Source organism: Salmo salar, chromosome 14 (genome assembly GCF_965601325.2).
Source record: "Salmo salar chromosome 14, fSalSal1, whole genome shotgun sequence".
Lineage (NCBI taxonomy): Eukaryota > Metazoa > Chordata > Actinopteri > Salmoniformes > Salmonidae > Salmo > Salmo salar.
This window is the reverse complement of record NC_138304.1, coordinates 5,952,592-5,967,300: the sequence shown is the minus strand read 5'-3', so window position 1 is coordinate 5,967,300 and position 14,709 is coordinate 5,952,592. Positions and strand designations below refer to the sequence as shown.

General features: G+C 41.1%; 1 protein-coding gene across 2 annotated transcripts in view; it reads left to right on the top strand.

Annotated features, from left to right (window-relative positions):
- Nucleotides 1–14,709, top strand: part of pex5lb (peroxisomal biogenesis factor 5-like b) — a 174,465-nt gene that overhangs the window by 63,311 nt on the left and 96,445 nt on the right. The window contains exon 2 of one of the 2 annotated variants that reach the window (XM_014139164.3): nt 4,852–4,947. The exons of the other annotated variant lie outside the window; for it this stretch is intronic. Coding sequence (XP_013994639.3) covers nt 4,852–4,947 — 96 coding nt within the window. The remainder of the gene's footprint in view (nt 1–4,851; nt 4,948–14,709) is intronic. 2 annotated transcript variants of the gene reach the window in all.

The following is a 14,709-nucleotide window of genomic DNA, read 5'->3' as shown; positions in this document are numbered from 1 at the left end:
GATCTCCTCCGGTCCGCCCAACACATTCGGAAGCCATCTGTCTTTCTACAGAGAACCATTATCTTCTGACATAAAACCCAGTCTCTTTCACTGCTTATATTCTATGCTTCTGATCTATCCTTTATTTAAAATCTCAATGTTCAAAGTTTAGCCCGATTCCAACAAAAGCTAGAATCCTTAGTTGCTACATTCATTTTTGGACTTATATATTAATGATATATACCCATTGATTATTGAAGAATATAATTTACAAATGCCTCATGAGCTTATTTCAACTGTACCTCATCAGAACCCAAAATATATAAGCTTGTTTTACTCCATTGTTTGTAAACAGAAATGTAAACAACTGTGTATAACCTCAACACATGGTTAAAACTATGCATTTGATATCATGGATGGTCAGTCCTTGCACCCATAGCTCTATGAATTTGAGAGTGGTTACATTTCTCCAGCCTCATCCCTTAAGTTTTTGGGTGAAATTGACAGGGAGACGATTTGTTATCGTTGCAATTAAGGATTCTAGCTTTAATGTCACTCAAAGGCTTGTAGTGGAGACTGATTTCATCTTTCCATCAAAACTAGTTTCTGTATTGATCCTATAGTTGTAATAATAGAAACCTGGACCAATGTTCTCTCAAATGTTTGGCACTAAGCAAATTTCTTGGTCTTCTGAGCGAAAATTCTGCATCTTCCAGCGTGCGTTTACTATGAACACTGAGACTGTATCCGCTTTAAGTTACAGTTTCAGACAGTGTTCATGTAGGCTACTGTGGCTATTTGATCATAATGTAGACCTACCAGATTAGCCTACCATAAAAAAAACAATGGAGAAAATGCATTCTATAACATTCTACGTGGAAATAGCTGTTCTATTATTCAGCCTACAGTACCAGCCAATGTTTGGTGTAAAATGTAGGCCTACATTGCATGAGACTAGGGAGGGCTTAACATTAACCTGTTTATCCACTTGTCCTTTAGACAAGGAGGTGACAAAAAAACGTTTTGTTTGATAAAAACAAAATACAAAATAGTTATTATTCCCATACCATTATTACAGAGAATCAGACAAATTATGCTAGCCTCTGCCTATTGGCTACTTAGCTTATTCAAGAACCACTCAAAATACAACACTGTGCCTTTAACCCTTGGGTGGCAATGTTACCCCCATATACTCCCACATTTTTTGCAAAATAAACACACAAAATAAACAAACACACCTTATTTATGTAAGTTTTCAGACCCTTTACTATGACACTCGAAATTGAGCTGAGGTAAATTCAATTGATTGGACATGATTTGGAAAGGCAAACACCTGTCTATATAAATGTCCCACAATTGAAAGTGTATGTCAGAGCAAAACCACACCATGAGGTCGAATGGAATTGTCGAGACACAGATCTGCGGAAGGGTACCAAAACATTTCTGCAGCATTGATGGTCACCATGAACACAGTGGCCCCATCATTCTTAAATGGAAGAAGTTTTGAACCACCTAGACTCTTCCTAGAGCTGGCCGCCCCGGCCAAACTGAGCAATCGGCAGAGAGAAGGGTATGCGTCAGGGAGTTGATCAAGAACCAGAGTTCCTCTGTGAAGATGGGAGAACATTCCAGAAGGACAACCATCTCTGCAGCACTCCACCAATTAGGCCTTTTTAATGGTAGAGTGGCCAGATGGAAGCCACTCCTCAGTAAAAGGACATGACAACCCGCTTGGAGTTTGCAAAAAGGCACCTAAAGAACTCTAATCATGAGAATCAAGATTCTCTAGTCTGATGAATCCAAGCTTGAACTCTTTGGCCTGTATTCTCATGGTTGAACTCTTTGAACTCTTTGGCCTGAAGCGTCAAGTCTGGAGGAAACCTGGCACCATCCCTATGGTGAAGCGTGGTGGCAGCATCATGCTGTGGGGATATTTTTCAGTGACAGGGACTGGGATACTAGTCAGAATCAAGGGAAAGATGAATGAAGAAAAGTACAGAGATCCTTGATGAAAACCTTCTCCAGAACTCTCAGGACCTCCGACAGGGGTGAAGGTTCACCTTCCAACAGGACAACAACCCTAAGCACACAACCAAGACAACACAGGAGTGGCTTCAGGACAAGTCTCTGAATGTCCTTGAGTGGTCCAGCCAGAGACCGGACTTGAACCCAATCTAACATCTCTGGAGAGACCTGAAAATAGCTGTGCAGCGACGCTCCCTATCCAACCTGACAGAGCTTGAGAGGATCTCTGCCAAAGGTGCTTCAACAAAATACTGAGTAAAGGGTCTGAATACTTATGTTAATGTGATATTTCAGTTTCTTAAAAAGGTTTTTTCTTTGTCATTATGGGTTATTGTGCCTAGATTGATGATGGAAAAAACCGATTTAATGCATTTAAGAATAAGGTTGTAACATAACAATGTGGAAAAAGTTGAGGTCTGAATACTTTTCGAATGCACTGTACGTACAGTACCAGTCAAGGTTGGACACCTCCTTATTCAAGGCTTTTTCTTTATTTTTAAAATTTTCTGCGATGTAGAATAATAGTGAAGACAACACTATGAAATAACACATGGAATCATGTAGTAACCAAAAATAGTGTTAAACAAATCAAAATATATTTTATATTTGCAAAAGCCACCCTTTGCCTTGATGACAGCTTTGCACACGCTTGGCATTCTCTCAACCAGCTTCATGAGGTAGTCACCTGGAATGCATTTCAATTAACGTGTGCCTTGTTAAATTAATTTCTGTAATTAATTTCCTCCTTAATGTGTTTGAGACAATCAGTTGTGTTGTGAGAAGGTAGGGATGGTATACAGAAGATAGCCCTATTTGGTAAAAGACCAAGTCCATATTATGGCAAGAACAGCTCAAATAAGCAAAGAGAAACGACAGTCAATCGTTACCTTAAGACATGAAGGTCAGTCAATTTCAAGAACTTTGAAAGTTTCTTCAAGTGCAGTTGCAAAAACCATTAAGCAATATGATGAAACTGGTTCTCATGAGGACCGCCACAGGTAAGGAAGACCCAGAGTTGCCTCTGCTGCAGAGAATACATTAATTTGAGTTTACTGCACCTCAGATTGCAGCCCAAATACATGCTTCACAGAGTTCAAGTAACAGACACATCTCAACATCAATTGTTCAGAGGAGACTCCATGAATCAGGCCTTCATGGTTGAATTGCTGCAAAGAAACCACTACTAAATGACACCAGTAAGTGATTTGCTTGGGCATAGAAACACGAGAAATGGACATTAGACCGGTGGAAATCTGTCCTTTGGTGTAAGTCCAAATTTGAGATTTTTGGTTTCAACTGCTGTGTCTTTGTGAGATGCGGAGTAGGTGAACGGATGATCTCCGCATGTGGTTTCCCACTGTTAAGCATGGAGGAGGTGTGATGGTATGGGGGTGCTTTGCTGGTGACACTGTCAGTGATTTATTTAGAATTCAAGGCACAGTTAACCAGCGTGGCTACCACAGCATTCTGCAGCGATACGCCATCCCATCTGGTTTGCGCTATCATTTGTTTCTTAAGGAAACAATGACCCAACATACCTCCATGTTCTGTGAGGCCTATTTGATCAAGAAGGAGAGTGATATAGTGCTGTATCAGATGACTTGGCCTCCACAATGAACCGACCTCAACCCAATTGAGATGGTTTGGGATGAGTTGGACCGCAGACTGAAGGAAAAGCAGCAAACAAGTGTTCAACATATGTGGGAACTCGTTCAAGACTGTTGGAAAAGTATTCCAGGTGAGCTGGTTGAGAGAGTGCCAAGAGTGTGCAAAGCTGTCATCAAGGGAAAGGGTGGCTACTTTGAAGAATCTCAAATAATATAAAATATATTTAGATTTATTTAACACTTTTTTGGGTTACTACATGATTCCATATGTGTTATTTCATAGATGTGATGTCTTCACTATTATTCTACAATGTAGAATAAATAAAACCCTTGAATGAGTAGGTGTCAACTTTTGACTGTTACTATACGTATTAACCAATTGCTATTAATTTTACAATATTAACATTTATTTTTATGTAAACCAGTCTCATTTTTGTTTTTATTTAAAAATGCTAGTTTTATTTAAAAAATCTAGTTCACTGGAACAGCAATGAGTAGTTATAAACCACCCCATGTAAAATCACATTTTCTGCTGAACTATGTCATCAGTTCATCCACGTAGACAAACTATACTATACTGTGTGCATAATCTCAGGTGGCTGAATCAAACAAGTAGCTACCTTTCTACAGAGAGAATAACTTTTTATCAAGTAGACATCCTCCAAACTCAGTATTGTGATGTTGAAACCCTGATATTTTATGGTACGATTATTAAACTCTGATAATGTCATGCTGCCCCTCACACGGCTGTCTTCAGTTTAAAGGGGCAGCCCATCCATGTATCATACCCTGGATGCCTTTTCTTTTTGTCATCTGAACATGAAACCCTATAGTAAGTAATCCTTTTAAGGTAATGATCTATTTAAATTCAGATTTCTGTGGTGGACCACCTGTTTAAGTTATTTCAAACTGCCTATTCAATTCCTTGATATAAAAAGACATTGTCAGCATCCACTTTCAGTTTTTTTCTTCTACAGTATAAGATGGAAATGCATGTTCAATTAAAACCATAGAATTTGAATTACTAGAATGGACTTTCACATTCAAGTCAATGTTCTGTGATATGTGTACAGGCGGCCATATTGAGTTTACCCATGAGTGCACTGTCAAGTTGCCAGTCAGATTTATTTTATATGTTCTTGTAACTCTATGGTTATAACAGGCCATTAAATTGTAAATTGAGGAAGTAGAAACCATTTATCACCGCTGACACAAGTCATTGTTGATCTCACTGTTATAGGGGAAAGGGGAAAGGGCTGTTGCCATGGTGCTGAAGGAGCTTCCGGGTAAAAAGGCATCCTCAGAAGGAAACCCCCTCCTCACCGTGACAACCAAGGTGGGCATGACGACCACCGACAGGAAGCAGCAATCAATCACTTCCTGGTTTGGTATACTGTACACAACTGCTTTTTCGATTTCTTTGCTTAGCAGACACTGCTAGCCAAAGTAACTTACATGGCTTAGAATTCTGCACACATTTTTATATACAGCCTGGCAGTGAACCAATTAAGGTTAAATGCATTGCCAGTGGCAGTGTTTCTTGCAGTGCCCCCCAGGGACTTGAAACAACTACCAACATATCAACAATGCTGTTCCTATTTACTTGGCTTGCTGCTGGCTGCATGTGAATGTATTTTTGCAAGCTGGCGCTAAAGCTGCATCTAGCCCCTTTTCAACAATCAAAAGTAAAAAGAATGTCAAATCCGTTCTGCAGCTGCAACTTTCTATTTCTGCAAGCAAACTGCTACATACACTCAAGGCCTTGTAAAAATATTGGTATCGTCAATTTATATTACTGTTCTAAAACAATGCATGACATTTTCACATGTTAATTTTAAAACCATGAAATAACCTGGGGGGAAATAACTTAATGTGTAATATATATATTTTTTTTAACTCAACCACCCCCAGGGGCCTCCCGAGTGGCGCAGCAGTCTAAGTCACTGCATCGGTGTGCTTGAGGTGTCACTACAGACCCGGGAGACCCATGAGGTGGGGCACAATTGGCACAGCGTCGTTAGGGGAGGGTTCTGGCCGGCTGAGATTTCCTTGTCCCATCGCGCTCCAGCGACTCCTGTGGCTGGCCGAGTGCCTTCACGCTGACTTCTGTCGCCAGTTGTACGGTTTTTCCTCCAACACGTTGGTGCGGCTGGCTTCTGGGTTAAGTGAGCATTGTGTCAAGAAGCAGTGCGACTTGTCAGGGTCATGTTTCGGAGGACACGTGGCTCTCGACCTTCGCCTCTACCGAGTCCGTACAGGAATCGCAGCGATGGGATAAGACTAAATACTAATTGGATATCACGAAATTGGAGAGAAAAAAGTGGTAAAAGTACCTAAAAAATATATATATATATATATATATGCATGCAGACTATGATTTCAACAGTTTAATTCAAAATGAAAAACTTAGATGCTGCTTAGCTTTTCTTTTCTGCTCCAATCCAAGCAATCTTGTTTTTGTTGGATATGATTTTGTGTGTGAAGTGTTCTTTAATGCAACATTTTATTTTTGTGAATATGCTGTATTTGCAAAACTGATCTCTTAGTTATCCCATGCAGTAATACTATATTTGTTACCCCAGAAATGGATATTTACATTTTTTTCTATTTTGGCTCGTCAATATATTCTACTTTGCAATGAAATAGGCTTTTGATGTTTAGTAGCTTGTTTTATTTAAATGCCGATGGTAGAAATGTATGTGCTTGTTGCCCTCCAGTAACGGTCTCGAAGCACACTGAATGCACTGTGTTTTAGTGGTCACAGTGATGAGTATGTGTTTGTTGTTTCGCCCCTTACATTTCCGTTAGTTCTACAGTATATTTTCCTTATTATGACTCCTTGACATATGTATAGTCTATATAAATAATAACTTCTGGCAGCTCTGTTATGGTGTGCATTTTCCTGACATGGTTTAGGTCCACTCAACCCCTTAGATGGCAAGGTAAACGACAATAAATGCACAGCCTTTCTGAGTGATCACCTTCAGCCTATGGTGAATCATTTCTATGCTGATGCTAGTGGTCTCTTCCAGGATGACAATGCCCCCATCCACAGGGCACGAGTGGTCATTGAATGGTTTCATGAGCATGAAAACAATGTAAACCATATGTCATGGTCATGTCAGTCACCAGATCTCAACCAAATTGAACACTTATGGAAGATTCTGGAGCGGTGCCTGAGACAGCATTTTCCACCACCAACAAAAAAATTATGGAATTTCTCATGGAAGAATGATGTGACACTTCCACCATACAACCGCTCCTTAACCAACTAGCTGACTGGTCAGAACAAAACAAGATGAAGCTCAACCCAACAATGTGCAAAGTCACATACGCCTGTTTCAGCCACAATCCTGACCCACCTCTGCCATTATCCATCTCTGTTCACACACTTTGGTGTCCAGCACCAAAGTGCTCGGCGTGACATTCCAAGCCAATCTAAAATTGAACACCCACAAATCTGACATTACCAACAAAGGTGATGATGAACTATCTTCGCCACTTAGCCTCTCTAGGGTAGGTGGCACCAAATCGTCCCACCTACGTAACAGCCAGTGTAATCCCGTGGCGCGTTATTCAAAAACCTAAAAAATGCAAAAACTTCAATTTTTCAAACATATGACTATTTTACACCATTTTAAAGACAAGACTCTCTCTCGTTAATCTAACCACACTGTCCGATTTCAAAAGGCTTTACAACGAAAGCAAAACATTAGATTATGTCAGCAGAGTACCCAGCCAGAAATAATCAGACACCCATTTTTCAAGCTAGCATATAATGTCACATAAACCCAAACCACAGCTAAATGCAGCACTAACCTTTGATGATCTTCATCAGATGACAACCCTAGGACATTATGTTATACAATACATGCATGTTTTGTTCAATCAAGTTCATATTTATATCAAAAACCAGCTTTTTACATTAGCATGTGACTAGCATGTGACTAGCATTCCCACCGAACACTGCCGGTGAATTTACTAAATTACTCACGATAAACGTTCACAAAAAGCATAACAATTATTTTAAGAATTATAGATACAGAACTCCTCTATGCACTCGATATGTCCGATTTTAAAATAGCTTTTCGGTGAAAGCACATTTTGCAATATTCTCAGTAGATAGCCCGGCATCACAGGGCTAGCTATTTAGACACCCAGCAAGTTTAGCACTCACCAAAGTCAGATTTACTATAAGAAAAATGTTATTACCTTTGCTGTCTTCATCAGAATGCACTCCCAGGACTTCTACTTCAATAACAAATGTTGGTTTGGTTCAAAATAATCCATAGTTATATCCAAACAGCAGCGTTTTGTTCGTGTGTTCAAGACACTATCCGAAAGGGTAAATAAGGGTGACGAGCATGGCGCAATTCGTGACCAAAAAATTCTAAATATTCCATTACCGTACTTCGAAGCATGTCAACCGCTGTTTAAAATCAATTTTTATGCCATTTTTCTCATAAAAAAGCGATAATATTCCGACCGGGAATCTGCGTTTAGGTAAACAGACGAAAGAAAATAAAGCATGGGGTCGACTCGGGCACGCGCCTAAGCCCATAGTACTCTGATCGGCCACTTGCCAAACGCGATAAAGTGTTTCAGCCAGAGGCTGCCTCGATATCGTTCAGCTTTTTCCCGGGCTCTGAGAGCCTATGGGAGCCGTAGGAAGTGTCACGTTATTGCAAAGATCCTCAGTCTTCAATAAAAAGAGCCAAGATGAAACACAACTTGTCAGACAGGCCACTTCCTGCATGGAATCTTCTCAGGTTTTGGCCTGCCATATGAGTTCTGTTATACTCACAGACACCATTCAAACAGTTTTAGAAACTTTAGGGTGTTTTCTATCCAAAGCCAATAATTATATGCATATTCTAGTTACTGGGCAGGAGTAGCAACCAGATTAAATCGGGTACGTTTTTTTATCCGGCCGTGTCAATACTGCCCCCTAGCCCTAACAGGTTAAACTTCCCTGTTTTGTCCGTCCAGTGCTGGTCTATCCTTGGCATGTAGGTTTCTCACTTATGGGTGGCACATATTGCGATATGTGCGAGGGGAATAGGCAGGGGTTTGCAAGTTAAATACTGTAGTATTACTATAGTTAAACTGTTGTGTTTTTGGGGTCATTACTATAATATTAACTAGTGGTTTTTTTCAGCTATTACTGTAGTGTTTAGTATAGTATTCTACAGTATACTACACAATTCTATAGTAAGTACTACACGTGATTGAGGGAGAGTGTACTATATTTTCTGCAATATACTACAGAATTCTATAGTAAATACTAGAGGTCGACCGATTCATCGGAATGGACGATTTTAATTAGGGACGATTTTCAAGTTTTCATAACAATCGGTAATCAGCATTTTTGGACACCGATTATGGCTGATTATATTGCACTCCACAAGGAGACTGCGTGGCAGGCTGATCACCTGTTACGCGAGTGCAGGCAGCAAGGAGCCATGGTGAGTTGCTAGCTAGCATTAAACTTATCTTATAAAAAACAATCACTCTTAACATAATCACTAGTTAACTACACATGGTTGATGATATTACTAGTTAAGTAGCTTGTCCTGCGTTGCATATAATCAATGCGGTGCCTGAAATTGTGTTACTTCTCTTGCGTTCAGTGTAAGCAGAGTCAGTATATGCAGCAGTAAAGGTCGCCTGGCTCGTTGCGTACTGTGTGAAGACCATTTCTTCCTAACAAAGACCGTGATTAATTTGCCAGAATTTTACATAATTTTGACATAACATTGAAGGTTGTGCAATGTAACAGCAATATTTAGACTTAGGGTTGCCACCCTTTCGATAAAATGCGGAACGGTTCCGTATTTCACTGAAAGAATAAACGTTTTGTTTTCAAAATGATAGTTTCCGGATTTGACCATATTAATGACCAAAGGCTCGTATTTCTGTGTTTTTATTATATATTAATATTTCTATGATTTGATATTTGATAGAGCAGTCTGAGTGAGCGGTGGTAGGCAGCAGCAGGCTCGTAAGCGTTCAATTAAACAGCACTTTCCTGCGTTTGCCAACAGCTTTTCGCAATGCTTGAAGCACAGCGCTGTTTATGACTTCAAGCCTATCAACTCCCGAGATTAGGCTGGCAATACAATAGTGCCTATAAGAACATTCAATAGTCAAAGGTATATGAAATACAAATGGTATAGAGAGAAATAGTCCTATAATTCCTTTAATAACTACAACCTAAATCTTCTTAACTGGGATCTTTGAAGACTCATGTTAAAAGGAACCACTAGCTTTCATATGTTCTGAGCAAGGAACTTAAACGTTAGCTTTCTTACATGGCACATATGGCACTTTTATTTTCTTCTCCAACACTTTGTTTTTGCATTATTTAAATGAAATTGAACATGTTACATAATTTATTTGAGACTAAATAGATTTTATTGATGTATTATGTTAAGTTAAAATAAAAGTATTAATTGTTCATTCAGTATTGTTGTAATTTTCATTATTTCAAATATATATATAACAATCGGCCGATTTATTCGGTATCAGCTTTTTTGGGTCCTCCAATAATCGGTATCGGCGTTGAAAAATCATAATCGACCGACCTCTAGTAAATACTGCATTATTCTATGGTAAACTGTAGTTATTTTTTAATGCGGGTAACTGGAGGACCAAGTGCTCTATGATCTATGGAAGCTCCAATGTTTGTGGAATTGGAGCCTTAAACCAGTATTAAATATATTACGGAAAGTGGCTTTCCATCAATCAATCAATCAAATATATTTCTAAAGCCTTTTTTCTTAACCTGAGCATAGACGCTTTCCTTCCAATAAACAAGATTCCTTCCATAGTACTTCACTCGTATATGCTGCTCCTCATCATCCATTTCAAATAATATGGGTACCAGGGTTGAAGTCAATTCCATTTCAATACGTTTAGAAAATCAAAAAGTTAATATTGCTGGACTTACCTTGCCGTTTTGGAGACACTGTTGTGTTTGCTAGCAAAGAGGTTTGTGGTGGCTGATTAAGTGAATTGTTTCGCCCCACAGTTATTCAAGATGATTAGTAAGCCAGCTAAAATGGTTTACAATAGTTAGCGATCACTTCTTCACCTATTTTGCTAGCTACAGTGTGCCTGCCGTGTCAATGTATCCAAAATGGTTTACAATAGTTAGCGATCACTTCTTCACCTATTTTGCTAGCTACAGTGTGCCTGCCGTGTCAATGTATCCAAAATGGTTTACAATAGTTAGCGATCACTTCTTCACCTATTTTGCCAGCAACAGTGTGCCTGCCGTGTCAATGTATCCAAAACTGACGTGCTGTTTCCAGTTTTGTTTACATTTTACAATTTTGACACTCATCCATGTGTATCCACTTTCTCTGCGCATTGAGTCAATTCCACAGTTGTCCTCATTGAAAAGCATTGAATTGATTGAATCTAAATGGAATTAACCCCGACCCTGGTGACGTACTGTCTCCGGCCATTCACATTGGAGTTGACTTCATAGCCTATACATCTCATGTAATGTGGATTAGGATTTCTAAAGCAGAGCAGATTTGGGGACTAGAACAGATCGTCTGTGATACTGGCAATGTTTACAGCCAGGGATTAAGCCATGGTTAAGCTTTAAGAGTAGGACGATTACTCCTCTGTGATTTGATAATAGATCAATAGACCTTCACTTTTTCAATTTTTTTTTAAAGTTTCTAAAATGAATTAAATAGTTTTTTCCCCTCGTCAATCTCCACACAACACCCTATAATGACAAAGCAAAAACAGGTTTACATTTTTTTTTATAGAATATCACATATACATAAGTATTCAGGCCCTGTACTCAATACTATGTTAAAGCATCTTTGGTAATGATTACAGCCTCGAGTCTTTTTGGGTATGACACTACAAGCGTGGCACACTTGTATTTGGGGACTTTCTCCCATTCTTCTCTTCAAATCCTCTCAAGCTCTCTCAGGTTGGATGGGGAGCGTCGCTGCACAGCTATTTTCAGGTTTCTATAGAGATGTTAGATCGGGTTCAAGTCCAGGCACTGGCTGGGTGCTTCAAGGACATTCAGAGACTTGTCCCGAAGCCACTCCTGCATTGTCTTGGCTGTGAGCCTAGGGTTGTTGTCCTGTTGGAAGGTGAACCTTCACTCCAGTCTGAGGTCCTGAGTGCTCTGGAGAAGGTTTTCATCGAGGATCTCTCTGTACTTTGCTCCGTTCATCTTTCCCTCGATCCTGACTAGTCTCCCAGTCCCTGCCGCTGAAAAATCCCCACAGCATGATTCTGCCGCCACCATGCATCATCGAAGGGATGGTATTGGCCAGGTGATGAGCGGTGCTTGGTTTCCTCTAGATGTGACACTTGGCATTCAGGTCAAAGAGTTCAGTCTTAGTTTCATCAGACTGGAGAATCTTGTTTCTCATGGCCTGAGTGTCCTTTAGGTACCTTTTGGAAAACTCCAAGTGGGCTGTCACTTCTTTTACTGAGGAGTGGCTTCCGTCCGAACACTATACCATAAAGATCTGATTGTTGGAGTGCTGCATCGATGGTTGTCCTTCTGGAAGGTTCTCCCATCTCCACAGAGAAACTCTGCAGCTCTGTCAGAGTTACCATTGGGTTCTTGGTCACCTCACTCCCTTCTCCCCGATTGCTCAGTTTGGCCTGGCGGCCAGCTCTAGGAAGTCTTGGTGGTTCCAAACTTCTTCCATTTAAAAATGTCAGAGGCTACTGTGTTCTTGGGAACCTTCAATACTGCAGAAATGTTATGGTACCCTGCCCCATATCTGTGCCTCAACACATTCCTGTCTTGGAGCTCTACGGACAACTCCTTCGATCTCATGGCTTGGTTTTTGCTCTGACATGCACTGTCAACTGTAGGACCTTATATAGACAGGTGTGTGCCTTTCCAAATCATGTCCAATCAATTGAATTTATCACAGGTGGAATCTAATAATCCAATAAAGTGACAATATTTCTCTCACTGTATTCACATCCTACCATACCTTTGTCTGTACATTATGCCTTGAATCTATTCTACCGTGCCCAGAAACCTGCTCCTTTTACTCTCTGTACCGAACGTGCTAGACGACCAGCTCTTATAGCCTTTAGCCATAACCTTATCCTACTCCTCCTCTGTTCCTCTGGTGATGTAGAGGTCAATCCAGGCCCTGCAGTGCCTAGCCCCACTCCCATTCCCCAGGCGTTCTCATTTGTTGACTTCTGTAACCGTAAAAGCCTTGGTTTCATGCATGTTAACATTAGAAGCCTCCTCCCTAGGTTTGTTTTATTCACTGCTTTAGCACACTCTGCCAACCCGGATGTCCTAGCCGTGTCTGAATCCTGGCTTAGGAAGGCCACCAAAAACCCTGACATTTCCTTCCCAAACTATAACATTTTCCGACAAGATAGAACTGCCAAATTGGGCGAAGTTAGCCTGCAGAGTTCTGTCTTACTATCCAGGTCTGTGCCCAAACAATTCGAGCTTCTACTTTTAAAAATCCACCATTCCAGAAACAAGTCTCTCACCGTTGCTGCTTGCTATAGACCACCTTCTGCCCCCAGCTGTGCCCTAGACACCATATGTGAATTGATTGCCACATCTATCTTCAGAGCTCGTGCTGTTAGGTGACCTAAACTTGGACATGCTTAACACCCCGGCCATCCTACAATCTAAGCTTGATGCCCTCAATCTCAGACAAATTATCAATGAACCTACCAGGTACAACCCCAAATCCGTAAACACGGGCACCCTCATAGATATCATCCTAACCAACCTGCCCTCCAAATACACCTCTTCTGTCTTCAACCAGGATCTCAGCGATCACTGCCTCATTGCCTGCATCCGTAATGGGTCTGCGGTCAAACGACCACCCCTCATCACTGTCAAACGCTCCCTAAAACACTTCAGCGAGCAGGCCTTTCTAATCGACCTGGCCCGGGTATCCTGGAAGGATATTGACCTCATTCCGTCAGTAGAGGATTCTTGGTTATTCTTTAAAAGTGCTTTCCTCACCATCTTAAATAAGCATGCCCCATTCCAAAAATGTAGAACCATGAACAGATATAGGCCTTGGTTCACTCCAGACCTGACTGCCCTTGAGAAGCACAAAACATCCTGTGGCGTACTGCATTAGCATCGAATAGCCCCCGCGATATGCAACTTTTCAGGGAAGTTAGGAACCAATATAGCCAAGCAGTTAGGAAAGCAAAGGCTAGCTTTTTCAAACAGAAATTTGCATCCTGTAGCACAAACTCCAAAAATGTCTGGGACACTGTAAAGTCCATGGAGAATAAGAGCACCTCCTCCCAGCTGCCCACTGCACTGAGGCTAGGATACACTGTCACCACCGATAAATCCCCGGTAATTGAGAATTTCAATAAGTATTTTAGTAAGGCTGGCCATGATTTCCACCTGGCTACCCTTACCCCGGTCAACAGCCCTGCACCCCCCACAACAACTTGCCCAAGCCTCCCCCCAAGCCTCCTTCACCCAAATCCAGATAGCCGATGTTCTGAAAGAGCTGCAAAATCTGGACCCCTACAAATCAGCCGGGCTAGACAATCTGGACCCTCTCCGTCTAAAATTATGTGCCGAAATTATTGCAACCCCTATTACTAGCCTCTTCAACCTCTCTTTCGTATTGTCCGAGATCCCCAAAGATTGAAGAGGGGGGATGACCGCGGCAGCTTTCCAAAGAGGGAGACACTAGACCCAAACTGCTACAGACCTATATCTATCCTACCCTGCCTTTCTAAGGTCTTCGAAAGCCAAGTTAACAAACAGATCACCGACCATTTCGAATCCCACAGCACCTTCTCTGCTATGCAATCTGGTTTCCGTGCTGGTCATGGGTGCACCTCAGACACGCTCAAGGTCCTAAACGATATCATAACCACCATCGATAAGAGACAATACTGTGCAGCTGTATTCATAGACCTGGCCAAGGCTTTCGACTCTGTCATTCACCACATTCTTATCGGCAGACTCAACAGCCTTGGTTTTTCAAATAACTGCCTCGCCTGGTTCACCAACTACTTCTCAGACAGAGTTCAGTGTGTCAAATCGGAGGGCCTGTTGTCCAGACCTCCGGCAGTTTCTATGGGGGTGCCACAG